This window comes from Falco cherrug, chromosome 2 (assembly GCF_023634085.1).
Source record: "Falco cherrug isolate bFalChe1 chromosome 2, bFalChe1.pri, whole genome shotgun sequence".
In the NCBI taxonomy this organism is placed as follows: Eukaryota; Metazoa; Chordata; class Aves; order Falconiformes; family Falconidae; genus Falco; species Falco cherrug.
Window position 1 is genome coordinate 83,594,031 of NC_073698.1, and position 27,956 is coordinate 83,621,986.

The window sequence follows — 27,956 nt, forward strand, 5'->3', positions numbered from 1 at the left end:
TGGTCTCAATGCCCTTTCTTCCTCCTCCCAGAGTCCCGCTCTATCTCCCACTCTCCTCATCCACCAGTCATGCCCCATTTCTCCCACCCCTCTTGGGACTCATCCAGTTGCCCCATCACCCATTTTGACTCCCAAACCTGCCCAACCTTCTTTTGCCCAGCTTGGGTCTGCTGATTGCAGTGAATGCAGTTTGCCCGGGGAGGGATCACGCAGCCCAAGCCAGCCCAGTGCAGCAGGAGCTGGCTCCCTCCACCACTGATTCAGTTCATGCCAGAAGGTGGACCTCAGCCCCTGAGGCAAAGCCCCCCTGGTACCCTGTGACAGCTTCACCTCTGGAGGGAAAATCCTGCACATCTATGCTCAGCTGACATTAATGCACACTCAGCAGCTCTGGCTTTGTTTCCTTTCCATTGCCACACTTCTCCCTCCAGGACAGAGGAATGTAAGTGCAGCAATGCTGTGCCTGGGGAAGGGGATGCCACAGTGCCAGCTCGTGCAGCCCTCCCTGCCAGAGCGGCTGCGTGGCCCCAGCCTGAGCCAGGGGGATTTCGCTGGGGATGCCCTGGGTGGATCCTTCACCAGCCTGATCCACTCCATGGAAGCTTTCGAGAGCCCAGTCAAAACACCTACCCCATACAAGCAAGACTACTGCTGGGCTGACGGAAGCAGTTGAGCACACACTGAAGGGCTTTGCTGAGTAGACTTAATTCAATGCTTACACCTTAAAGGTGAGCACATGCTTTACTGAATGGGGATGAGCAAGCTGAAGCAGTTTGGGGGCCCGCTGACCCATCATCCAACATCAGCATCTTCAAAAGAAACAGCTCTTGGCACAAACAACTCCTTCTTTCAGGAAAAAGAGAAAAAAAAAAAGAAAAAGAAAAAAACCAGAGTAAAGGCTAGTGCTTTTCCACTCTGGAAGGTCATTGGTGGCTCCTGAGGGAGGAGGCAGCAGCCTTGTCCCCCTCCCTCCCCTCTGTGGGGCAGGGGAGACCTGCCCAGGGATGAATAGGGAAGGGAAACTGGGGCGGCTGCTGGGCCAGTTCTTTCTGGTGTGGAAAAATATCCCCCTGCGAACTTCCTGAGCCTGCGGGAGAAGGGCATCACTCCAGCATGGCGTAGCCCCAGCAACCGAGTGAGCAGCTGCAATTTTTTAAGCCCTCAGAAGGGACTGCAAATGTGAGTGCTGCAACCTGTGCCGAGTGGCTTTGTCCCCAGAAAAGTACACACAAACTACACAGCATTTATGCAGGACCTGTATTGCTGTTCTCTATGTTTAAAGATGGCCCGCTCCCTCACAGCGGATGCTTTATTGCAGGCAGATTTAAATTTGTGGACCAGCTTCCTCTTCCCTTATTTACAAATCTCTATTTGTAGATTAATAAAAAAGTTGATTCTCTTTCCTGCTTTGGAAGCAGGCTCTGAATAAAACCAAAGATGCCACCAGGGTTTTTAAGACCTGCCGCCTTGGCACATACCAACAGGTTTTTGCCCGTGTGGCTGCAAGCCCTTTTTATAGTTGTGTGTGACAGCACACTGACCGCACCAGCACCACTCAAATGTCCATCGAGGGCTGATGCTGGAGACACCACGTAACTGGGTGGATGGCACTGATGGATGGACCCTGGCGGCTGTACGGGCTGTGTGGACACAGGCGCTGTGCAGCTCCTCCACAGCCAGGAGGCTACAAGGCATCCCTCCTCGAGTCTTCTCTGTCCGTGTTGCTAGTGTAAAGGCTTGGTCCAAAACTTCCAGGTTTAAACTTTCATGGGCTTTCCATCAGATCTTCAACATTTCAGGTATTAAATGAGAAAGAGGTAAGTGTCTGCCTTTCCACGAATGCAGCAAAGACGCATTCCTCCCCAAATCTCCCTTCTCCCCACCCTCACCACAACCAGAGAAATGCTTAGTGCCAGAATCACACACAGTGCTAAGGATGGGATAATTAAATATTGCATACTGTTATCAGTCACAGGAAGAAAAATTGCAAAGCAGAGGGTATGTGTCTGTCACGTGGAGAAACCAGCTGTGGAAGGTTTTTCTAGGAGATCTGAAACGATTCCAGCTCTTTCTCTTTTTTTCCCAGGGTAGTAACATTTTTCTGTCACAAGCAAGTTAGTTGTTAAAATATGCATAAAGACATGTCACTCCAAGCTATGCACTTGTATTTCATGTTCACTTCCCCACTCGGAAGAGTTTTTCCATGACTAAGGAACAAAAAGGAAGCGGCTAGAAATCTGTAATGGTTCCATTTATTAATACGTATATCACAAATACTCACAATATCAATGCATTCTCGTTGGCATGCTAGACAGAGGCATTATTAAAAAAGTCCTATTTTTTTAAAAAGGTTTTAAACTTTTGCTTTCCCCCAAAAATATTTCATATGCCTGTTTTTTTTTTTTGTGATTTTTTTTGTGTGTGTGTTTTTATTTTGATTTGATTCAACAATGTATTTGGTGGCTGCAACCTCAATGCAAAAGAAAAAAAAAAAAGAAAAAGAACAGGAAAAAAGTAGGAAGGCCGCAGTACAGCACAGTTCAATTAGTTCATAACTACCTAATAAAAATAAAGGAAGCAAAATTCCTGCCTTCACAGTAAGCAACAACACAGCTTAATAACAGTATTACACAGGATCAGGTTCAGAGGCAAAATGCACTAGACAAAGCCTATCGGGATACGCACTAGGCATACAACACTGAGTAAGAATCAAAGATGTAGAAGAACATCAGGAATAATGGTTCCCTTCAAGCACAACATTTTAACATCATTTTCAAGTATCTTTATGTTATGTTACTGATTCCTTTGTTTTTGGGGAAGGGGGGCAGGCGTGGGGAAGGGGGAAAGGATGAAAATCTTAGTAAAGCAATAAACAAAACAAGAAATTAAGATAAACCCAAAAGAATATATATTTCATATACCGGTTTATATGGAAGTGTGCAACACTTATTAACCATGGTGAAAGGCTAATTATGCCCTCCAGTCACTACATGCACAGCCCAATCAATGCTGTTAATGAATTACCTTTGTTAACTTACGATGCAACTACTGTGTGACCAAGAACATACATACGGTGCCGTCCTACACCGAGCCGCGGGGATGGGGTCTGGGTCTGGAGGCCGAGGGGACTCGGCTGCTCTTGGTGGCACCGCGGTACTTCACAGAATGGTACACTACGCATGGGACAGAGTTCGGGAGGTGGGGTGCGAGTGTGCGCGCGCACGTGCTTGCTTGTGGGGGTGTGGGTGTGCGTGCGTGCGAGAGACAGTGTGTGCTATAACATTCATTTTAGTCTTTCTCCAATTCTGCAGCTCCTGATCTTCAGACAGGCTCTGGACTTCACACTCCTGAAAGACCTAGAGAACAGGGGGGATAAAAAAAAAAGACAAGTGGGTTGCTTTGGCTGATAACAGTGTTCATGGCAGTTATGTTGTCCTCTCTTTTCAAGAACAAAACTGAAATGACAAAACATTCAACAGGCCATTTCCCCCTTCTTTTCCCACCAGACAGCATATCAGGATGAAAAACCCAAAGCAAAGAATCCTGTGGGAAGACTAAATTCTCAATGAACACACTAAGCATCTAAAACTTGCCCGCCACGTTCAGCAGAAGCAGCACAGCCACAACCATGTACCCGGGTGTACACGGCACGTTGCACAGAAAGCGGGGAAAGCTCACCTTGTTACACCATCTCGTACTGGTTAGCAGTAATAAACCGGGACAGACAGCATGCCAGCAGCATCCCAATCAACTGTTCCAGAAAAGAATAGAAGAAGAATAGAATTTAAGTTAAATTAAATGAATGCAGAGCAAAGGAGAGGCCATGGTAAGCAAAGACTTCATGTTCTGGAGTTACTATGCACAACATAGTTATGCCCTGTTTTAGGGACTGCTCTAATCAGAAAACCAGCATTAAAGCCTCCTGTCTTTCTTCATTGGATCTTCTTGATTTTTATCAGAACGTCTTTATTTAATAGGCAGCATGCCTTTTTGCTACTTTTCAATCCCGTTGTCATTGCCTGGCCAAGTCAGACGTGGATGGGTAAACCGGTGGGGGGTATCAGTCAGCACACTACCAGCTGAGCTTCACTCATGAGGTCCACATGGGTCCCTCACCACCACCCACCACCACCACAAGCTGGCAGCCCCCTTAACTTTGTTACCAGCGTGCTGGGGAAAAGCTTCCTAATGCCCCAGAGCTGTTATGCTTTCTTTACATACGATGCAGCACTGGAGAAATGAGTGTTATAAATCTGGAAATAAATAAAAAAAAAGGTCTTTCACTATTCCCTTGGCTGTCACTCAGATTATTGAAAACAGATCCCTGGCTTCCACTCGTCAATAAGCACTCAGTCATTTCAGCGTTTTGCCTATTGCAGTTTGTTAACGTTTCCTGCATATGCCAACAGTGTTAATATACTATAAATAATTCAACCTCGCTTTTCTCATTTGGATCGGTCAATTAATTAACTTATGAGCATATCCAGATTGCTACAGCTCATCCCTGCCTACGGGGGTGAGGTGAGAGGGCTGTCCCTGCAGATGGACCAGCCTTCCCAGGACCGGGCTCCAAGCGAGCGCTGTCACAGCTGCTCCAGCTGGCTCGCCCCTGCCCGTGGGGTCACCTCTGCCCATCTCCTGCTGCGGGCAGCGTGCATCGCAAGGGAGTGGTGCTTAAGAAGGGGGATCACAACCTTTCAGCAGCAGCCAAGTTCCCTCAGATCCCACAGAGCACGTGTAGATAGCTCCTGGCTGGCTGCTCGCCCAAACCGGCTCCTTCTATTTCACGCTTGGGATTGCATGTCCTTTCCTCTCAACTGTCAGTGCTCCCCGTTAATGTGATCATCATCAAAATATACATCTTCTCTACCAGCCAATTGCTTGATTTGAGCTGGCATCAGCCCAGAGCAAGACCAAGCCAGGGTACCTCAAATCCAGATAAACTGTTTTCTGCCTCTGAGATGTCACATTCCTGGTCAGGCCATGCTCTATTTGACAGATATTTGATCCCTCTCCTGTTTCAGTGTCCACCAGAACTGTTCTGGGCATCTCAAAAGGGTACAGAGGCACCTTTAAAAGCAGGCTGAACCCCACTGTCCCCAACAGGAACTCCCCAGTTCTGGCACCAAATACAAAGGATGACACTGCCTTGGTTATAACCAGATATGGGGCAGAAAACACCTGACCAACCTCCAATAAAAACCTAAGCTACTAGGGTTCAGGGGCTGTATTTTCAGCTGCCAGAAGAGATGTGGGCACTGAATACCCTCTTCAGCTTTGAAAATCTCACTTGATACCAAGAAGACATTTTAGCCATCTTGTTGTCTCTTCTACTAAAGTTCTCTAGATGGGTGTTCAAACAGGAAACTTATTTGGTAGCTGGAATGCTCATGCCCTCACCCAGGAGTCCATGGGCCAGTGATGATGAGGATGCCAGCATTGCCTGTCTGGGCTTTGGATTTCCACGCTTAAATACTCCAGTCACTGGGAGGATGATTTTACCAATCTGGCAATTTAGAAAGTGTTGCTGAAACCCCACCACATTCTGCAGGTTTACTGGAGAGGCTTCAACACTCCCACTGCTGACTTGTGTGATGTTTCTTTAGCTCAGTTTTGTATTAGAGAATGACATTTCCATGATCTCCATTTTGGAGAACAGTATGTATTTCTCTGCATCGACAGGCAGAACAGAGTAAGTGCCTCTGGGTGGCCCTGTCCTACCCGCTTCGCTATTGCTTTTCTGTGTTTGTGGTAACTTTCAGTCTTTTTTCACCTTCCTCTGCTGGTCTGAGAAGTTACTTCTCTGCCTTGCTGCATTTTTCGTTACAATGAACTTCACAATTATTTTCACTGAGCAAACTGCGGCCCAGACCCAAGTCAGTTCCTCCCTCATCCTACAATGGCCAACAATGTGCATGCATTCAGCCTTTTCTTTTTTTTAAAGCCTGTGCCATGAGTTATCTAGTATTGCTCCCGACCACAATCTGCCTGTATCAGATTTACAAGGGGAAAGATGCTGCAGCCCGTACAAATAGGGAGCCATGGGCTTTTCTTTCCCCCTACAGCTGTAGCAGGCCTCCCCAGATACATTTAATTAGAGATTCTTCTGTTTTACATAGGCAGTAACTCTAATTAATCAGTGCATCTAAGCTTTGTAGCATTTGCAGGCATGTGGCAATGTTTTGATTTACTCACGTTACTTGTAAGATGAATGTCAGGCTACACATGAATGTAACTTTCTGGTCTTTGGCCCACATTAGTTCTTGGCTCTGAATGTATGCTGCTTTATGCATTTAAGTGGTTACAGTACCATAGCATTAAACTTCTCTGTTTCAAAATTTCAAGAATAATGCCACTGCATACACATTTCACACAGCACTTCCAGCTATTACCAGGATATAGCAGAGCTAAAGTACCTTAAAAGTACTTTGAACACATATAAAAACATGTATTTTCCAAGGCGTGCAGACTTCCACGTCTAACCACAAGAGCACTGTCCCTTGTGCAGCCAAGAAGAGGCAATACTGTATTAAGCTGCTGAATTTTCCTCATGGTGCTCATTACAGTCATAACTACAGTTCACTGCATTTAAATCTGGTTAGAGGCTCCCAGTCTGCGAACCACAAATGAGCGCTCTCCACCCCCCTCAGCTCTCTGCATTTGCTTGATCACTTGCAACCTCTGCTCTTCAGACAGTTGGAAGCCCCTGTGCAGCAGGTCCTTGCAGCTCCTCTGAAAACACAGAGGAACTGGCATGAAAGGATTCCTGCAAAGAAACTACTTGCTAGAAGTTGCATTCATTTCCTTTCACTTCCATTGTCCCTCAAATGCACATCTCAACTTTTATCCACTTCTTAAGTTTTTTTATTTTATTTTATAGTCCTAGTTTTTTGAGTGCCAAGATGCCAGACTTGGTTCTGGTTTTGTATTCTTCCTCACTTTCCCCCATTCTTCCCTTTTTTCTAAGATTATCATAGTCTTCTGAGCTATTACATGGAAAACTGAGATTTGCCTTGGAACCTCTGGTCTTGCTGCAGGAAACTTGAAAATACTGACAGTCTTTGGTTTAGAGCACAGGGAAACCCACATCCCTCAGGCGCATCTCCTATAATATCATCCTGTTGGCCAAATCTCATTCCAGACAACAGAATGCAGTGTGTGAATTCTTCATCTCTCCATGGTTTCAAGGAGTCATCACAGGCATATCTCTGTTCTGACCACTGAAATCCACCCAGAGCAACTTCTTATCAATCTTACTGGCCTACCATATACATGATAACTATTTTTTAAATATAGTTATTTTGCAGGAGTTAACATTGACTGAAAGCTGTCCTGCATGACATATTTATTACATCTTACTATACTGAAGAGAAACTGAACTGCAATTTGAATTTCTATTTTATTTCAGGTCTTGGTATCTTCACCATTTCTCATTCTTTGAGAGAATTTCTATAAATAGAAATGTGTTGAACTAACTTAGAATTCATCAGCAGATCAGGTAAGCTAAAACTGGTTTTTTTATTCATCAGGAATATTTTTTTAGCTCAATGATTTACCTTGCCATATTCTGAAAATGAAAATCTCCAAGCATCCAGGTTCCCTGGTTTTATTTTAGAAGACAGACAATTTTCTACGTCACATTTTGCTTACCTGAGTCAGCCTCCTGTGCCATGGTATGCCTCTGGCACAGGTCCTAACTCCATGCTGAATCCACAGTGATCAGTTTTTAGAAGGAACCCAGTCTTATATCAGATTTCAAGTTGCATACTGGGTCCTGATATGGAACCCACTCCCTAACCCTGGTGCAAGGGTGACAGAGGTGTGTAATCCTGTGCTAGGGCCAAGTCTCAGCCTCTCTATACTCAGACAGGAGTTGCAGCAGACAAGGATGATGTCTGTGCCAGAACTGCGCCCACAGTCAGGCAGAGCTACTCACATTAACACTGACAGCAAAGAGGGCAGGTGGATGTGCACTGTAGAGAGGGACTGTAGCTGCATGAGAACTTATCTTCAAATGACAGGAACCGTGCGTGCTCAACAACTGGTTCTGGGCACGTGGACAACTCCTGGCTTCCAGTCCTTCAGTACAAAGGGAGTAACTTGGCATTAACACTTCCCTGAGACTCCCCTCCTCAGGGAGTCTACTGCAACCATAATCTATAAACCACTCCAGACTCTGTCTTTTGCATCCCTTAAGCCAACGCCTACACTGTAGTTTTATCTGGGCAAAACTCTTCATCATCTATGCTGCTTGCATAATTTTATTCTCTGTTGGGCACAACACTGCGATCACTCTGCTGCTCTGAAGAGCACGTGCTAAACTGAAATTATTCCAGCTGGAAGTCAGCACTGGCATCTGAGTCCAAAAACAATCAAACTGCATTTTATTGTTATTATTTCAAACCCAAGGAGCAGTGCAGACAATGTCAGCAACACATCAGGTTTTTTTTTAAACTCTGACTCTGACTGGGAGGTCTGTGCCAGGCCTGTAAGATGTGCAATGCCATTACATCAACCTTCCCTATTTCTGGGAATCAGCACATTCCCCATGCTAGTCAACACCTAACAAATCATGTGAAGGAAAGGCCCTTGAGCATGCTTTACTGTAGAAGAGCAACATGATCTAATTTGTCTTCTATTTAGATTAAACCCATTCTCAGTAGGAACGGCGAAACCTCGCCTACAGCTGGAGCACTGCCTGCATTACTGCCAGCCACAGTTAACCTGAAATCAATTTGTAAACAACGTCCTTAATTGGGTCCAGCAAAACAGATTAGGCAGTAAATTATAACTGGCCGCCTTCTATTCTTCACACCCCAGGAGAGCTGCATTTTTGTCCTCTGCATCCCCTCTCTTCTCCTTTTTACACATTCCCAAACACCCCAAGCAGCTGGATATCTACTGTGAGTGCCAGAGCCTTGCACATTCGCAGGGGGAGGCGCATCCCCAGCTGGCAGCAGGACACACACTGCCATCAGGCAGCACGAGCTGCCAATGCCACATCAAAATATACTTTGGTTTTCACCTGGACTGGCAGTGGCAAAGTGCCCTCCCCGCTGTGCTGCCTGCAGCCTGTCATGCTAATCTCACCCTGTGCCAAAGGGCTCCTGCTGCAGGGGCCACACTGCCTGCACTGCCCGCACTGCCCGCCTGCCTTGTTGTACGGAGCTCACAAACAACTGGTGACCTAGAGTAAACATCCAGACACATCCCAAAATACTAACAATTCCAGCTGCACTCTTGCAATGGTCTCCCTTCCAGCTGCAAACAATTTTCAGGCAAGACAAGATGATGCTTTGCCTGTTGTATGTATGACATGCTGATTAAAGGTTTTCAAGTAGCACTGGTCCTGCTCAGCAGCATATGAATTGTACAATTCTGCTCATCTGTTTTTCTTTTGGATAGTTCTATGAGATGCTTTGTAACTGCCTGGCTGTCTAGAAACCAAACTGAAATAAGAGCTCAGAGTCCCATAGCAGTAATCAAGTCATAATCAAGGTTGGAGAAGAGAATCAAGGTAACGTGACCATTCACCAAGAACTAGAGTAGCCTATTAAAGAAAAAAACAAAAGTGAACTCCCCCTGCTCCATGCACCAACAGCTCCAGACTGGTGGTTTCACCGCTTCAGGATTCTGAAGACCTGACACTCACGCACATGCTCTGGGCGGCTGGCAGTATGATGAACCAACATTTACGCCCACATGAAAAGGCCTGACAGGCCAAATCATGGGTTTCTCATATCTAACACCTAAGCTACAAGGCATCAGATTTCCAGATATGCCCACAGCAGTGCAGTTAGCTGGTTTGAGGCCAAACAGGTTTAGGTCTTGCTCAAGTTGTGCATATGTTGACTGAGAGGACATGGTGGCCATTTTCCACAGGGCTTGGGGACAGTTTTACTGAAGAACCTGGAGGCCATTGTAACTGCTGAGCAAATTAAAACTCAGAGATGTAACTAAGCCACCTTGCAGCCAAGCATGGGCTGATCACATGGGGCAGCAGGGGCACGAGGGCAACCACAGCCCTCCCATTAATTCACCTGCCCATCACTGGCAACAGCACTGGCAAACCTCTTGTTTCCAGTGCAGCACAGTGTAAACCTATAACTTGCTAACTGAATTAATGAGTTTTAAGAAGTCAAATAATTTTTCCTAGCACCTCATTTTTCCCAACAAGTGGATAAACACAAGACATTCAACAGATACATTCGTATTTTCAGCGTTGCCTCAGGACCCAGATCTGTAATATTTGTGAATGAAGCAAATGAAAGTTGCATGACAGGTTTTGAATATGACATTTGCCATTGTACTATGTACTGTCCACAGAGAGAGTACTTCTCAGGTAGAAGTGGTTCAGGCATCACACATGTCGCTGTATGTTTTGCTGAACCATTCTGCAAACACTTTTGCATTGCCCATGTTTCCCTCCCTCTCATTTCTGCATGTTTCCAGGAGAGTCCTAGTCATCACACACGAAGTGACTAGTACAAAGGACCATCTCACTGAAAGATGCAGGTGTTTTCCTGCCCCTTCTTCATCAGAAGATTCTGACCAGACCTTTAGTTTTCCTAACTAATGTCTAGGTCAAGGCAGTCTGAGCATTAGGGAGCAGCAAACACCTTCTTAGCTCCCTTCTTGTCCCTCCCATGCCAAACTCCTTTTGGTGCAGGCAAGATGTTTAATAACCTGATCTTGCCAGATCTCTGCTCAATGTTCAGTGCTAAAAGAAAAAAAAATAAATAAAATTGGTCACCGAAACCAGGTGACCCCTCCAGACTCCAGGTCTAGGATAAGGAGGCCTGAAGGTATACTCTTACTTGAATTCTAGACTCCTTTAAGAAAAAATAAGAGTGCTTAGAAGATAGAAGCCTATCCAAACAGTGGATAAGCTATTTGTCTTCTTAGCTGTTTATGCTCCATTTAAGCCAATGTTTTATTGGGTTAACCTCTATTTGACCCAGTGGAGGGACAAGTTGTTTTCCTTGAGCTAGTCATTAGCTCAACCGTAACTGATATTCCCAAGGAGAAACTTCATTTAAGTTGAAAAAAAGAAAATCAATGAACAGATGACCTCAGGACTAATGAGCTTGCTGAGTTCAGTCCCTTTCCATAATCCTTCCTTCCTTGAAGTCTGGGTACAGAAAAAGAGAGGGGGGAAGAAAGGGGGAAAGGCAAGCATTTATGCACTTACCTGTGAGAATGCAATCCCAAAAGCCACTCCAGCTATGATTCCCATATTTGTCTCCATAAAACTGGTCACCAAGTCATAACAGCCCTGGAAAACAAACATAATCACTCCTTGTATTGACCTTCCCTCCCATGAATGCATACATACAAATTTCTCATTTAAAATGGGCTTAAGCTAGACAATATTTTTGTGGCAATTTCCGAAAACGTCACTGTTTTATTTAATAGCAAATCTGAGTGGATGATGGGAAATGGTGGCAAAACCAGTGCTTAGAAACAAATGTATTTCAGTACTTTTTAAAAGCTAAGTGTGATGCTACACTCATTTTTATAGGTCTTATTAAAGAAACCCAGTCTGCATTATTTAAAAATACATTAATATAGCCTTGACCTGAAAACAAACCAGTAACAGTATAAGGTAATGTTACAGTACAATACAAGTGTCAAAGATGAATACATGATGCTGATTTCCTCATACTTCATATATTTAATACAAGCATGCTTCAGGTGTCCAGTGAGGCAATGTGCTTGCCTTCGCCTGTCAAAGGACACCAGGCAAGGTACGGAGTAGTATGTACTTTAAACCTTATAGCAAAGTTATCAAGGGTTTTGTACAAAGTTTGTTGGTTCATTTGCCCTTGGACATAAATTCCCTGTCCTGCTCCCCAAACGTAATTTTTTACCTCTAGCTCAGACCCTGACTCCATCAGCTGACGTGCTTCATTGTGCCTCAATTCACAGCCCACACTGAGGCCAGAAGATTCATATATATTTCTGCCTTTCTCTTGGATAGGCTTTTTTGAGATGTCCCCTTCAGTATGACAATTTTTGCCAAATTTCTCCCCTCACCTAGTCTACCACTCAAAAAAGTATTTGAAATCATCTTTCCTAGTTTGTGATGCCTAAATGAATCTAAACAAGTGAAAAGAAGAAAGATGACATCTTGAAGAAAAAGAAGACAACGTCTACTTTTTCTTTCATTACTAACGCATCTGCACACCCAATCCAAAGCTACCTCTCAGCCCCTTTTGCCATTCTTCCTTAAATGACCAACACCACTCACCACTTAAGGCCAGTCCCAAGGCATTTTATTTGATGTTATAACTTCATCCACTTTATCAGAAGTTGGAAAAAGCAAAAGTAACAGTGATTTCCCTTTCGCAGTTTGGACTTCCATCCCATAAGAGAGCAGTGTCTCCACATTCCCCCTCCATCCACATACCCCTCATTTCTGCAAACACTGTAGGAACTCTTTACGTGACCTCAGAGCATTAGGTGCTTGTAAAAAATAAGAGCTAGAAGGAAAGGACAATGTCCTTTGTTAGATACAGGCCATTCATTAACTGAATTGTACCTCTTTTATAATATCAGAAGACATTTTATTTAATCCTGAGAGTAATGAAGTGGTAAACCTAACAGTAGCTGAGGACCAGCACATTCTGAAATACATATTAATCCTTATATATGTCTTACAACAGTGTACCGTATGTCACATTCAAGCTTGCTTATTTAACACATCAAGCAACCACAGTTGTGTGTGTCTTACGTATTATGAAATGAGATTAGATTTCTCAAGCAGTATTTTCATTCTGTCTGACATTCCTTAATGTTCTCCCAGCTCTTCTGAAATTTGTTCTGTTCAACAGCCTTCAAGAGATGCAACATCTAACAGCAATGGTAATTTGAGGGAGACAGAAGATCATGTTAAAAAAACATGCAAGTGAGAGAGTTTTGATCACTCTCCTCATTTGAAGACTATGCTTCCCAAAATCACAATAATCTCTTTCCTGAAGTACACTGCAAAAATACAGCTTAACTGCTCAGTCCTTACTGTGTACCGAGGGAGAGTGCAAGAAGCACCCAAGAGTTGCATACACAGTACAGATGTATGTGAAGCACTGTGTGGGCACATCCTTGACTCCACGCATCTGGTCCTTTATTAAGATTTTAGAGAGAAGTCATTCTTGAGGTTTATTGGTAATGAACTCTGAGGATTAAAAGCACTATATGAACATTAATTAGCTAATCCTAATGGCAGCTCTTAAAGTTAGGTATTAGTCCCATCTGAGATAAAACTGACAGAGAGACTAAATGATTTACCCAAGGTCACTAAGCAAGTTTGTAGCAGAATTGGCAAAGAAAATCCAGGAATGCTGTCTTTTAGTCCTGCAATTAGATCATTACTTTAATCCTCTTTGGATAATTCAATCATTAGTTCTCATAAATTGCTAGCAATGATTAGCTCATAAAGAACTTGCCTTACTGATAGTTTTGCAAGACCCACCCAAAAAGATGTACCTCAAATATACTTATACACAGGAATGGTAACAAAGGTCTTCCACAACACAGAGAATATGTATCTTCCTTTTTCTCCAACACACAGAGAGCAGAATGCCAGTTTCCCAGACAAGCAAGGGGCTTGGGTCAGAGGCAGTGACATTTGCTTGCTACCTGAAGTGAAAGCACTGGTCTACACAGTATTTCCTCCTGCTTGCTTTTTATTCCCATGCCTCTTTCAGAAACATCCCACCTTTCTCAAAACATTTGGGACAACTGTGATCTCACGACTGCTAAACAAAAATATTTACAACGTTTGACTACAAATTGCTATCTCAGTACCACAGGACATCCAAACTTCCTCTAGGTAATTAAATCAAGTAATTAAATCAACTGCTTCCTCAGGAACTAGCAGTCCTTTTCTGTCAGGTGACGCATGCATTTGACAGGAAAGCAAGGAGCAAGCATGAGTGGAAGTGAGTTACTAGCCCTGGACTAGCACAAGCTCATTCATCCCTCATCCGCTTTCTACAATTTAGCAGGCATCCTTTGCCAAGAGGAACTCGCAGGGGGACAGGGATTTCTCTGTGCATGCAGAGCATACAGAGCAAGCCTGGCACTTCGGGAAACACTGGATCACTGCTGGGAATGCAAATGCCACCTGCCCAGTTATGCAGCCCTGAAAAGTCCGGAGCGAGTGGCCATCCCGAACTGAAGAGGTGGGACCTGCTGACAGAGTACCAGTTACACCAGAAAGCTTCCTGGCTGGAAAGGTGGGCAGAAGCAAGGGCTCAGAGTGGGCTGCCCAGGAGGCGCTCTGTCTGCAGTGGATGCTGGCTGTACTACATATCCCCTAGATCCACCCCACCGTGCCTCTCACCCTCTTTCCACTTCTGCAAAAACAGAAAGTTCCTGCAAAGTCACAAAGTGCGACTGGATGAAGTGGGTCCTCCTTTACACTCCCGTAATCCAGCAAGATTCTTTTGCTGGTGGTGAGTGAGTTTCTTAACAGGGAGACGTCACTAATGTTCCACATATGTCTGCAACAAGTGGCTCTCATTAAACTATTACAAAAAAGAAAGGCTTAATGGAAAATAATTCCCTAGTCTCTTTTTTTTTTAATACATGTTGGAAAATGTCCATTTGACTAGTTTTCAAAGAAAGGTGTTTGAGGCTGTGCTCAGCCACCACTCCAACCTCCTGATTCAGAAGTGACTGAGGTGAAAAAGACAAGAAGAGAAGACAGAGAGGCATTTCCATATTTCCCGTTACCTACTCAGGACTTGCATTTATTTTCTTAAATTCAACTCTGAAAACAAAACCAGAAAAGAAAATAATCCTCAAGTCTCACTAAAAACTATGCTGCAACTTAGCATGGTAATTTGGCCACAATATCATTCCTTTTGCCAACAAACTTGTCTGTTGCCTCTCTTGCAAATCTCAAGTGAGAAAATAAAAACTGATGATGCACTAGCACTTAAAGCAGTAACTTGAGCTGTATTTCTGCAATGCTGTGACTGCTAAATACGCTGCATTATTTTCTCTTTATTCCTCTCTTTCTTTGTGTTTTCTGTACTTTTATTCTCCAATTATGCCTTTTCTTCCTGTTTTCCCAACCTGCTTTCCCAAGCCTATCCTGTTTTTGGCTGTGCTATACTTGCAGCAACAAAATTTCAAAGATTTTAAGAGTCACTGTAAACGTACCAGCCAACCACAACACTTGTTGTCAATTACCCAGTTTTTCCTCTGTTTGGGATGACAGTTGGGCTCCGGCACTGAAATTACTTTTTGAACATAAGCAAGAGTAAAACCTGTCCTTCCCTCCACCTAGCTATGTCTTTGGCCTCAAGAAAACCCCACAGCATTCAGCAGGAGCAAACAGGGAAGCAAAGAAGCACTGACAGATCTAACCCTCAAGGGCACACTCCACCCTGTGCCTAGCCAGTGTTGTCTCTGTGTGCAGTGCCATATCTCAACCTCTGCTGTGAGGAAGGGGAACAAATCCCCTCCTCATCAGAAATGCTGCTGCACCTGGTCATTTGAGAAATTCCGGCTTAAAGAATTTGCAAGCAAGGGTGAGGCAAAGCCCATACCATCACTCAAGCCCAATATACACATTATCAAACAACCATTTGAAATGAAATGCAGTTGTAAGCAGCCATATGCTCCACTGGTGTACTGGACGGTTTCATAATAATTGCCTCTGGCACAACATTACTGGTACCTTCTGGTTTACTTTAGTGGCAGCCACAGTCATATTGCGCAGATCCTGAGTATTACAGTCACTGGAGTTCATGCAACAGCTTGTAGGAATGCCGTGTTTGAAGAAGTAAGGGCTGGTGCTCCAGTTGGTGTAACTCTGAATGCCGCAGCAGCTCAGCTATGAGGAATAAGAGGCAGATTTTAAACAAACAAACACAGAATCATCACTGCTCACTTAATAAGCTCATAATTGAAATAAAGACAGGTTGTCTTCAGTTTTGAAAAGTAGATACCACCCCCTACGCCATTTATCACAAAAGCATCAGGAACGGCATTTACAGAAGATGGGAGCAGATGACCTACTAAAAAAAAGGTATTTTATAAGCAGAACTATTATTTGTAAGACTTGACAAAGGTCCAGCTATAAATCCATTTTTTTTCAGTTGAAGGTCTGTTAGTTTTCTTTCTCATTTGTTTATTTCCTTTGTTTATTTAGCTACTGATTAAAGATGACCCTGGGAATTCAAGACAGAGCCTCACAATGCAGTCAAAAAAAAGGCCTTAAAAACCCCAAAGCATTACATAGAATTACATGTAACACATACAGGGTCAAACTAGTACAAATTGCTAAGGTGAAGCAAGTCTTTCTAACTCATCAAAATAATTTCTAGGAGAATTTACTGAGCTGTGAATAGAAGGAGACCGTAGGTTCATAGAATGTGTCTATGAAATCAGCTGAAAAAACCCTAAGTTGGGAAGAATGTTCTGCTCTGGATGCTAAGCTAGAAGACAGTCACTCAAAGATATACAGTATGTGCTGAATTTTCTGTCATGAAAAGGGCTTATAAATGCAGTTCCTATACAAACAGAGCTACAAATGCAATGAACATTTTGCTACGACAGAAACACTGAACAATTACTCAAAACTATTTAGTTTAGCCAACTCCAAGGAATCAGAATTTCAAAATACAGGTTAACGTTAGGCAAACAGACAATTTGATGGCAGAATATACTCAGTTTAGAGCACCACAGTCATCTGCTAACCCAGAGAAGCCAGGTGAGAGGTACAGTTTCAAACATGCTAAGGGGTCCAACATAACATTTGTAATTTCTAAAGAAGATCCAGAAGTCATCAATACAATCACATTAAAATTTCAGCCATTCAGCAAGTTACAGTCATATGAAAAGCAAATTGGCTCATAGAATGTATGGCGAGCTGAAGGGATAGCTTCTCGCTATGGTTTCCAATAGGAATTTAAATGTGAATTTTATTGCTCTGTGCTGCAGCTGGTGGACTTGGTCCCTTGTGGTTGGCATCTCCAACTAGTTTGGCTGTGCTGTGGCATTTGCTCATGCCCTGTGCCCTGCTGGAAGGCAAGGCAACCTCCCATTGCTCTGCTACCGCACGCTATGGGTCAGAAAGGCTCTTCCACTGAACACCTATTCCACCCCTCCAGCACGGCCAGAGAACAGCTTTCATTGCCAATCTCAGCAGCACATTTGTTCACCCCTTTTTCCTCTGGAGAAAATAAACTCTGTTCCTCCCCTTAACTTACTAATCCCCTTTGCCAGCATCTCACTGTACTAGTGAAGAGAACTGTGGCAGTTTATCCATGCTACAGGATGCAAGATTATAAATCTTGTCTCATCCAGATCAAATTTACAACATTTCGTAATACTATTACAGATCCCCTAAAGAACAAGGTGTGTTCTTAAGAAATAAAACTGGACCCTAAACCTAATTCAAGATCTGGGACCAACAACAAGCAAGTGGGACAGTCCCTGTCTCTACTAGATAGCTTGTTCATCAAAACTTAGGCATCTTGGACAAGCATATCAGTTGAAATTTTTTTTCTTTAGATCTGCTTTTCCAGCTTCTAATTTTGCTTGCAATATACAGCTTGCAGATTGATCTAATCTAGACGTATGCTTTGTCTCTCTTTATTATTAATTTTAATATCCAATTTTAGACTTACACTTTCCTGTACGTTATCCACTGCATGGCTCCGCTCATCGTTCTTGTTGTAATTCTGGATTGCTTCAGTATATGTCCTAAGGAAAGTATCCTTGATCTGTGAGGGCAAGGAAAAAAATACAGCCCACATGAGCAATGAAAAGCATAACATTCGAGGCATTTTTTGCAGGAAGCAAATACAATACCTAACAAGGCACTCAAACTACCCCTTCACACTCATTTTTAAGTGTGCTTTCAGAGCTGGCAGAACTCTCTCTTAACTGTCAGGAGTAATTCATGCCATTTTTCAACTGGGGTCTACTGGACATAGAAAGAAAACTACCCCAGCAAACTGCTACATTTTAAAAAAACAGAAAATGACTTAACCTTTAAGAAAGATATCCTTTGATGCTTTTTTCCCCAAACACTTTGTTCCAGCACTAAGCTGAAGGAGATTGTGTGCTTCTCTCAGCCCACGGATGCCCAGTGGGAGCCAAAGCTTGTGCAAGTGCCTTAGTGGCAGAAGTCAGTGGCATCAAATGAAGACATGAATTCCCTGACCAGGCAGCAGCCCTTGTCCCCAGCACCAAAGGTGTTTGGGTAAGGGACAAGAGGTCTTTCAGCTGAAGAAGTTCAGGCACATCACCAGGGAAGGCACAAGGGTGGTAAAGGGGCTGGGTAGCAGATAATTTGGGCAGCCCACATGGCTGTGACCTTCACAAGAGACTTCCTCTCCTACAGAGGGGTAGCAGCCTGGCACTGAGGCTGCCACAGGTTAGGCCAGATGAAATGGCAATCCTCAGCAGATAGACAGGAATTTCAGGATCAAATTAAAACTATTCACCACTTGCAAGGGAAGACACCTGAAAAGCCTATAGCAAGGGAAACCTCATGTCAAAAGAAGAGACTAGAAATCAAGGAAGGTCTCTGGGGTTGTCCTGGTTCAGCATTAATGGCATGCAGGTCCGTGGACTTAAAGCTGGAGACAGACCTGATTACAGTGGCTAAAGCAGAAGTGCTACTACAAATCTAGACCATCACATTTTCGAAAGCTTCTTCCTGTCCCAAGTTCCTACCTCACTATTTCTAATCTTTCCTTTTTCTCAGGATAGAAACAAAATCCCATCCCATGCACTCCCTCCCCCCGAAATAAAAAGATTTACAAAACATCGTCTGGCCTGATGCAGAAATGCTCTCTGCTTTACATAAACAAGCACTTGCCTGGCTGAAGAAGCTGTGTTTAAGAAAAGTGTTTAATCTATTTTGCAGCCCTCAGCATATGTAAAAGAGTAAAGAAGATCTTACATGATGGACACAAAAAACCTCATAGCTCCAGAGAAAATTATCAGGCAGCTGAGGCCAAGAGCTTTGGCTAAATCCCTTCATCTGGAATTGCATCAGTTTTTAAGAACTGCACATGTTATTGTTGCACATCAGCCACATCCCTGGAGATGCGTATGGAGCCACCGAGCTCAGTGACCTACACATTCTCCACGCTCCAGAGAACTTCCCAGCAGCGCCTGCCCAGGGAGGCACTGACATATGCAAACTCAGCACATTTCCACCTACCTCGTGACGAAACACAAACCCTGAAATGCCAGCCACTAGCTCAGCCAGGAACACCAGGGACAAAAACATGGCATACTGGAAAAGAAGGAGGCAAGCGAAGTCAGGACATGACAGCCTTTTGTCTCAGCACAGATACTGTTCAGTTATCACATAAAATACAACTTTCTGCTCTAGACACCCCTCAAAGATGTTAAGAAACCAAAGGTCTTTTGGAGGCCATACACAGGTTACTACCTGAATATATTATATGTGTTTATACAACTCAGAGACGATATGTATTGTCTAATTATCGGCTTTTCTGACTTTTCTGTTCCCACATTTCTTAGTGTTCTCTTAGGAATTAAAACACACTCACATGCCAGAGACGGACCAAAGTCATTCAGGTTTTGATCTTGCAACAAGGAATACAAACAGACCCTCCATGTTCGCATAGCACTCTGCTATAGTAAATAGGCTTCTCCAGGTGTTTTGGTTCACCTTTATCTATCTTACTGCTAGACTGGGATTTGCTGCCTGATTCCTGAAGTTTCTCCAATGAACGAACTGAACCACTGACTTCACTGGCAATATTCTCATGATAATACTAGACAGATGCTTCAAATACTTTGCTGACCCAAGGCCCATGTTTGGCTTTAGGAGCAGCATTTGGATCTGGAGCTAAATAAACCTTGAAAACAGTGCTTTCAGTGTAGAGACTCAGAAACTATTAAAAATACATCTAAGCAGAAATATGGAAGGTAAAGAAAAAAATGCAAAGTGGGATAGTAAAATTTGAAGTTGGGTATTAATCTTCTGGAGGGAAAATTACTTTTTTCTCCACATGCTAAATAACAATTAATTAAAAAAGGAAACATCTTAAATTAAATTCAGTCCTAGCAGGACTTTGCAGAAAGAGGGAAATTTATTTTTAATGGAAGGTTGTTGGGGAAGGGAAGACAACAGTGAAGGCAGAACCAGAAGAGTAATTCTCTCCAATTAATGCAGGTGTCAAATCACTGCCTGTATTCTGTTCAGAAGAGAAAGAAAATTTTGAAGTATTTTTTACGTGTACAATGAAAATAAAACCATGTGCTTGAAACAGCACATGCCACTGTTAGTGGCATGCCTAAGTTACATGACTTATGGAGCAGCTAGCAGAGCCTGATTTCCTATGGATTTATATCATCATTCACCTTTATCCCTTTCCCATCTGGACTGCAGTAACTCCAACAAGCCTCTACACGTGCCCTGACAGCACATCACCAGCAAAAGACAGCAGTGGTGCACCTATGACAGCATTAGGTACGTGCTGACTGGCTACCAGCATATACCTGCTGACTGCTTTGCAGCTGCTACCTCTCCCCTACTGTGCCATCAACTGAAGAAATTTAACTCTCTTTAAGATGTCCTTTTTTAAAATCCAGTTCAAACTGGAGAAGAATCATCCCATCTCCTTAGAAAACCAGCCCCAAAATACTGTAGCAGCAGATGCATTGTACTGTCAAGCCCCTTTCCACCGTCTCAGTACTTCACAAGTGCTATTTCCACCCTTCAAATCATTACACATGGAGGATTTTGCTCCTGAATATTCCTAGAAACACAGTTTATCATATAGGTTCGTTTAACCTATAGTTATTTTGCATTTTAAGGTAGACTGGAAAACAGAACAGAGAAACTTATAGAGAAGTTAAACTGGACTGAGAGACAGCTGCTGTACCTCTGCTTAGTGTACCTTGAGTCCATGCTGCTTTTGAGATGAGGACAAACACACCATACAAAGCTTTGTTTTCTGGGGTTGACTTGTTTCATTCCAGTGAATGTTAGGAGAAAAAGAAAGGCTGGTGTGCTTTTAGAAGGTGCCAACTATTTTCTCCATATATTTCACATCAGAGTATTACAATGACCCCTTTAAAATATACTTCAAATGAATTTCACATTTACGATGCTTTGGACATTTTTAAGATTGTAAATATACCTATCTGTCTGGCTCACAGAAAAACCAGAATGATTGTAGAATTACTCACAGAGTAATTCATCAGCAGCATTTCACCCTGCTCCCAACAACATATGGGCCTGTACGCTGTGCGGTAGCAAAATTCATTCATACTCAATCAACAGCTGGTTTTGGCAAAGATTTTTTCCCCCTTCTTTGTCCAAAAGACGCATGTGTTGAACATTAAGATCAATAAAATCTGGCTTATGTGCCTAAACCCCCACATTAACATCTGGTGAAGCTTGGCAGGGGGTGAGGGGAATCCCAATACATCAGCAAAACCTCTTCCTCTCTTGCTTAAGGCACTTTGGCATGCTTACCAGTTTCAGCATCCATGGGCTCCCACGACAAGTGGCAAAGCAGCCGAAAAGCCCAAAGACAATGATTGTGGTACCCGTTCCGATGAGCACATAGGGAGCATTGGTCGAATTCTCAGCAATGAGAGAGATGTATGTGCCAAGGGTAAGTTTGCCCCAGACGCCGACTGCGAGAAGGATAACGCCTGTGATCTGCAAAGCAAGAGGAGAAAGCTGTCAGGATCTACCAGGGAAGGCATCCAAATTCAGTACACAGTGACCCTGAAGAGATTCATTGGTGCTGTTGTGTGGGCAGAAGGAAGCCTCAAGACTTTTACTAACTCCAGAGGGATGGATAGAGAAAATTAATTTCCAGCATCTGGAGATGTTATGTTAAGACTGCCGCTGGAGGACAAACATCTAGAACTAATCACTGTACAGCTGACAAGTGGCAAGGGAGTACGCAGTGTACCACCTGCAGGAACAGGCTCTCTGCTCCTACAGCACACTGAGAGAGGTGGCCAACTCCATCACTCTCAACAAAAGCCAACAATAACTGCTGCCACCTCACACCTCCTGAGTTTTGCCACAAAAACTGCCTGAACCTCAAAACTCTGCTGCTTGACATCCCGTCCTTCTCAGTGCCAAAGTTTCAGGAACACAAGCATTCCTTGCAGTGCGTTATTCTGGCAAGTGAGCCTTCCCCAGGCTATACAGCAAGTGACCCCCCTGGCTGTGCAGAAGACTTCCCCCCTGACATGGAGTGGGAGGACACCAGTAGGTCCTGGGAGCACCCAGCCTCTTGCTGGAGGTGCACAAACAGAGGCTGCCATGCTGCAGGGCAGCTGGGGCAGCAAACTCCCAGCACCGGCAGGGATGGCGGGGCAGCCCATGGTATGCTACACACCAACACTGAGCAGTGGCCACAACAGGGATGATGATGCCTGCACCATCTGCTGATCATCACTTGATGCTGACATGCCTGCTTCAAGACTGCACACACATAACTCATTCCCACAGTACAAGCAAAGACGGGACACAAAGGGCCAATCCTAAGTGCCAGCTCTGCAAACACTTCCCGAATTCCCCAAAACCTTCTTACTGGCTCCTCCAGACTACTGCAAAAGGGCAAGAGCAAGAAGAAATGTCCTGACAGTATTATTTTGCTCGCTTTCCAAGTTTTCTCCTGCAAATATCTTTATACTGCTGTGAAATGTTGAAATTCAACACCACTATACCTGGGTTGCTCTGCAGTTGTTTGTGGAGGGGATTCTTACCCAGTTATATTGCACCTAAAAACTCCCAACTGAGCTACACTGTAAGATCTTTCAGCTACTTTTCATATAGGTTGTTGTGAATTAATTCAGGGAAAGCCTTCTCAAAGTAAAAAAGGAAAGCAGCTTTTTGGCTTTTTTACCTAGGCTGGTTCTAAAAGGACTATGCAGGGTGCATCCCCGTCACTGCCTTCCCACCGCACCTTTCCGCTATCCTGCAGCTCAGCAGCAGCAGGTAAAAGAGCCTGTCCTCTGCTCGACCTGTGTCTGCGGCAGTAGCAGCAAGTGCTGCTCTGCTACAGCACTTCTCCCTCTCTGGAGAGGGAACTGCATTCAGCAGAGCTGCTGAATAATCAGAGTCACCTAAGGAAAATACCAGGAGGAGGGAGGATACCAAACAGATGCTCTGAAGAAAGATACAGGGGTAGGAATGCAGGAAAAAAGAAGAAACCAAAGGAACAGAGAATAAAGAACGAAACAGAGGTGAGGGGACCAGGCAGGCAAAAGCAAATTAACATGTCCTCAGAGAGAGAAGAACCTTTCTATACCAGAGAGAAAATAATCCCACCTGGCAATTTTGGCACTTCCCACCTCATCCCCTACCCTTACCCATACCCGTCAGAGCTGTAGGGAAGGCATGCAATCATGGAATCATAGAATTGTTTCGGTTGGAAAAGACCTTTAAGAGCATTGAGTCCAACTGTTAACCCAAGACTGCCAAGTCCATCACCAAACTATGTCCCTAAATACCACATCTACATGTCTTTTAAATACCTCTAGGGCTGGTGACTCAACCACTTCCCTGGGCAGCCTGTTCCATTGCTTGACAACCCTTTCAGCAAAGAAATTTTTCCTAATATCCAATCTAAATGTCCCTGGGTGCAACTTGAGGCTGTTTCCTCTTGTCCTATCCCTTGTTATGTGGGACAAGAGACTGACCCCCATCTCGCTACAACCTCCTTTCAGGCAGTTGTAGATAGCAAGAAGGTCTCCCCTGAGCCTCCTTTTCTCCAGGCTAAACAACCCCAGTTCCCTCAGCTGCTCCTCATAAGACTTGTGCTCTAAACCTTCACCAGGTTCGTTGCCCTTCTCTGGACACGCTCCAACACCTCCATGTCCCTCTTGCAGTGAGGGAGCCAAAACTGAAGAGCATTCAAGGTGCGGCCTCACCAGTGCTCAGCACAGGGGGATGATCCCTTCCCTTGTCCTGCTGGACACACTATTTCTGGTACAAACCAGGATGCTGTTGGCTTTCTTGGCCACCTGGGCACACTGCTGGCTCATGTTCAGCTGGCTGTTGACCAACACCCCCAGGTCTTTTTGCACTGGGCAGCTTTCCAGCCACTCTTCCCCAAACTGTAGCGCTGTGTGGGGTTGGTGTGACCCAAGTGCAGGGCCCAGCACTAAGCCTTGTTGAACCTCATACAACTGGCCTCGGCCCATCCACACAGCCTGTCCAGATCCCTCTGCAGAGCCTTCCTGCCTTCAGGCAGATCAACGCTCCCCCTGCAATTTGGTGTCACCTGTAAACTCACTGAGGGTGCACTTGATCCCCTCATCCAGATATTAAACAGAACTGGTCCCAATACTGAGCTCTGAGAACACCACTGATCATCTGTCACCAACTGGATGTAACTCCATTTACCACCACTCTGGGACTGACCATCCAGCCAGTTGCTAACTCAGCAAACAGTACACTCATTCAAGCCACAGGCAGCCAGTTTCTCCAGGAGAATGCTATAAGAAAGGGTTTCAAAGGTTTTACTGAAGTCCAGGTAGGCAACATCCACAGCCTTTCCCTTGTTCACTAAGCAGGTCACCTTGTCATAGGTCAGGTTAGTCAAGCAGGACTTTCATAAACCCCTGCTGGCTGGGCCTGATCACCTGGTTGTCCTGCATGTGCTGCATGATGGCACTCAGGATGACCTGCTCCATAACCTTCCCCAGCACCGAGGTCAGGCTGACAGGGCTGTAGTTCCCTGGATCCTCCTTCCGTCCCTCTTTGTAGACTGGTGTCACACTGGCTAGCTTCCAGTAACTGGGTCACCCCTGGTTAGCCAGGACTGCTGATAAATGATTGAAAGTGGCTTGGCAAGCACTCCTGCCAGCTTCCTCAGTACCCTTGGGTGGGTCCCATCCGTCCCCATAGACCCGTGTGTGTCTTAGGTGGTGCAGCAGATCGCTGACCATTTCCCCTTGGATTGTGGGGGATTTGTTCTGCTCCCTGTCCCCGTCTTCCAGCTCAGGGGGGCTGGGTACCCTGAGAACAGCTGGTCTTACTATTAAGGACTGAGGCAAAGGAGGCATTAAGTACCTCAGCCTTTCCCTCAGCCTTTGTCACTATGTTTTTCCCTGCATCTGATAAAAGATGGAGATTCTCCCTAGCCCTCCTTCTGTCACTGATGTATTTGTAGAAACATTTTTTATTGCCTTTTATGGCAGTAGACAGGTTAAGTTCTAGTTGGGCTTTGGCCCTTCTGATTTTCTCTCTGCATAACCTCATGACAACTTTGTAGTCCTCCTGAGTTTCCTGCCCCTTCTTCAGAAGGTCATAAACTCTCCTTTTTTCCCTGAGTTCCAGCCAAAGTGCTCTGTTCAGCCAGGACAGTCTTCTATCCCACCAGCTCATCTTTTGCACATGGGGATTGCCTGCTTCTCCGCCTTGAGCATTTCCTTCTTGCAGAATGTCCAGCCTTCCTGGACTCCTTTGCCCTTCAGGACTGCCTCCCAAAGGACTCTGCCAACCAGGCTCCTCAACAGGCCAAAGTCTGCTCTCTGGAAGTCCAAGGTAGTGGTTCTGCTGACACCCCTCCCTACTTCTCCAAGAATCAAAAACTCTTGTAATTTTGTGATTGCTGTGCCCAAAACAGCCTCCAACTGTCACATCACCCACAAGTCCTTCCCTGTCCATAGACGACTGGTCCAGCAGGCACCTTCCCTAGCTGGCTCACTCCCCAGCTGTGTCATGAAGTTATCTTCCACACACTCCAGGAACCTCCTGGGCTCTTTCCTCTCTGCTGTATTGTATTTCCAGCAGACATCTAGATGGTAAGTTGAAGTCCCCTGCAAGAACAAGGGCTAGCGATTGTGAGGCTTCTCCCAGCTGCTCATAGAATATTTCATCTGCCTGTTCATCCTGGTTGGGTGGTCTGTAACAGACTCCCACCATGACATCTGCCTTGTTGGCTTTCCCCCTGATTCTTATGCATAAACACTCAAGCCTATGGTCACTATCATTAAGGTCTAGATAACTAAAACACTCCGTTAACATACAGGGGTACTCCACCACCTCTCCTTCCTTGCCTATCCCTTCTGAAGAGTTTATAGACATCCACTGAACACTCCAGTTAAGTAAGTCATCCCACCATGTTTCCATGATGGCAATTATGTCATAGTTTTTCTGTTGCACAGTGGCTTCTGGCTCCTCCTGTTTGTTGCCCATGCTGCGTGCACTGGTATAGATACACTTCAGCTGGGCTATTGATCCTGACACCTTTTTTGTGGGAGAAGCCCTAACTCCTGTGTGACTGTTCTCAATCACTTCTGTGGTTTCTGACACACACATCAATAACTCTTGTGTCTTTGCTGCTGCATGGATCTCTGTCCCCTACCTCCACTGAGATGGCAGACTGAAGGACCTCACTAGCACACTGTCCCTCAAACACTGGTGTGCTGCCTGCAGGCTTATCTCTAGTGACTCTAGTTTTATCCCCTCACCCCTTCAAATCTAGTATAAAGCTCTTTCAATGAGCCTCGCTAACTCCTGTGCAAAGAGCCTTTTACTTCTTTGGGACAGGTGTACCCCATCTGTTGCCAGCAGGCCTGGTGTTGCATAAACCGAACCATGACCAAACCCCCCCAAATTCTGCGCGGTGACACCAGCCTCAGAGACAGATATTGATGTGCTGGCTCTTCCTGTTTCTCCACTCATCATTCTGTGCAACTGGAGGGATTCAGGAGAACACTACTTGTGCTCCTGATACCTTAACTAGTTGTCCCAAGGCCCTGAAGTCTCTCCTGATTGCTCTTGGACTGCTTGTTGCAACTTCAGTGCTGCCTGCCTGAAAAATGGATAATGGATAGTAATTTGAGGGCTGCATAAAAGTAGGAATCTTTGTCTTCACATCTTTAACCCAGGCCCCAGGGAGGCAACAGAATTCCCTGAGAAGTGGGTCCAGTCTGTGTATTGGGCCTTCTGTTCCCTTCAGATGGGAGTCTCCTATGACAGTGACCCATCTTTTTTTCTTTATGGAAGCAGTTTTGATGCAGGGGCATAGGCTAACTTAACCTCAGTGACAGCTCCATGCCAGATGAACCATCGTCCTCTCTATTGTTCTGTTCTACTTGCAGACCCTCATACCTATTATGCACGGGCATCTGGGAAGATGGGAGAGTCACAGAGGAGACAGCCTGCTGTGCCCGGCTGGACCTTGTCACCATTGCCCCTCATCCCTTCAGTCACGGTGTTCAGCCAGGCAGAGAGAGCACGGGGAATCCTCTCTCTCACGTGTCCTGCCTGCCTGTCGGGCCTGTCCCGGGGAAGGTGGGGTGCGATTCCACTGGTCCCTCTCTCTCTTGCACTCCCTGATGCTCCTCAGCCTGCTCGCCTCCTCCCAGTGCTCTGTCACCAAGCAGGGGAGTCCCTCTCCCTGGGTGCACCTCCCACAGGACCGCTCACTGCTGCTGGCCGGTACTGGTGTCAGAGCAGGGCACAGCCAGCAGCCCGGCACCTGGGGGGCTGCCTGTTCCCACTGGAGCTCTGTCTGGGTAGCTGTGCCAGTCGTGATGTGTGCAGAGCTCAGAGCGGCCATGGCTTTCTACTGGGGGGAAACTATTGCTCCCTGGTCAAGTTGGCAGGGCTTCAGTGCCTGCCCTGGATGCTCTTCTGCCCAAACTGCCATGCCATGCCATGTTTGTGTGCCTTGGTTGCTGGCACTCCCCAGGGGCTTCTTCTATATATAGGTGTGTGGGGCTTGGTCGACATTGCTCCTGTCTCTCCCCAGGTCCCGCCAGGTGCTGTGGCATGAGCTGCGAGCTCCCAGGAGCTCTCTCTGCTCCCCCTGAGGTTCCTCCAGTTTGGGAAAACCCACTGTACACCACGCTGGAGTGCTCCACTGCAGATTGTGCTGGCACCAGAGCCACCTCAGTGACTCCACCGACAACATGGCCCCACCTGGCTCCTACTCAGAGCACACCAGCAAGCAACACTGCCAGGGAAACCCATC

At 45.1% G+C, this 27,956-nt stretch overlaps 1 protein-coding gene across 1 annotated transcript in view; it reads right to left on the reverse strand.

Annotated features, from left to right (window-relative positions):
• Nucleotides 1-2,236: 2,236 nt before the first annotated feature.
• TSPAN7 (tetraspanin 7) overlaps nt 2,237-27,956 on the reverse strand; it is a 103,540-nt gene continuing 77,820 nt past the window's right edge. Inside the window, exons 2-8 of the mRNA XM_055703116.1 lie at nt 21,482-21,670; nt 19,190-19,264; nt 17,643-17,738; nt 15,689-15,844; nt 11,192-11,275; nt 3,679-3,751; nt 2,237-3,356 (exon numbers count right to left, since the gene is read on the reverse strand). Of these exons, the coding sequence (XP_055559091.1) occupies nt 3,683-3,751; nt 11,192-11,275; nt 15,689-15,844; nt 17,643-17,738; nt 19,190-19,264; nt 21,482-21,670 (669 nt within the window). The 3' untranslated portion in view covers nt 2,237-3,356; nt 3,679-3,682. The remainder of the gene's footprint in view (nt 3,357-3,678; nt 3,752-11,191; nt 11,276-15,688; nt 15,845-17,642; nt 17,739-19,189; nt 19,265-21,481; nt 21,671-27,956) is intronic.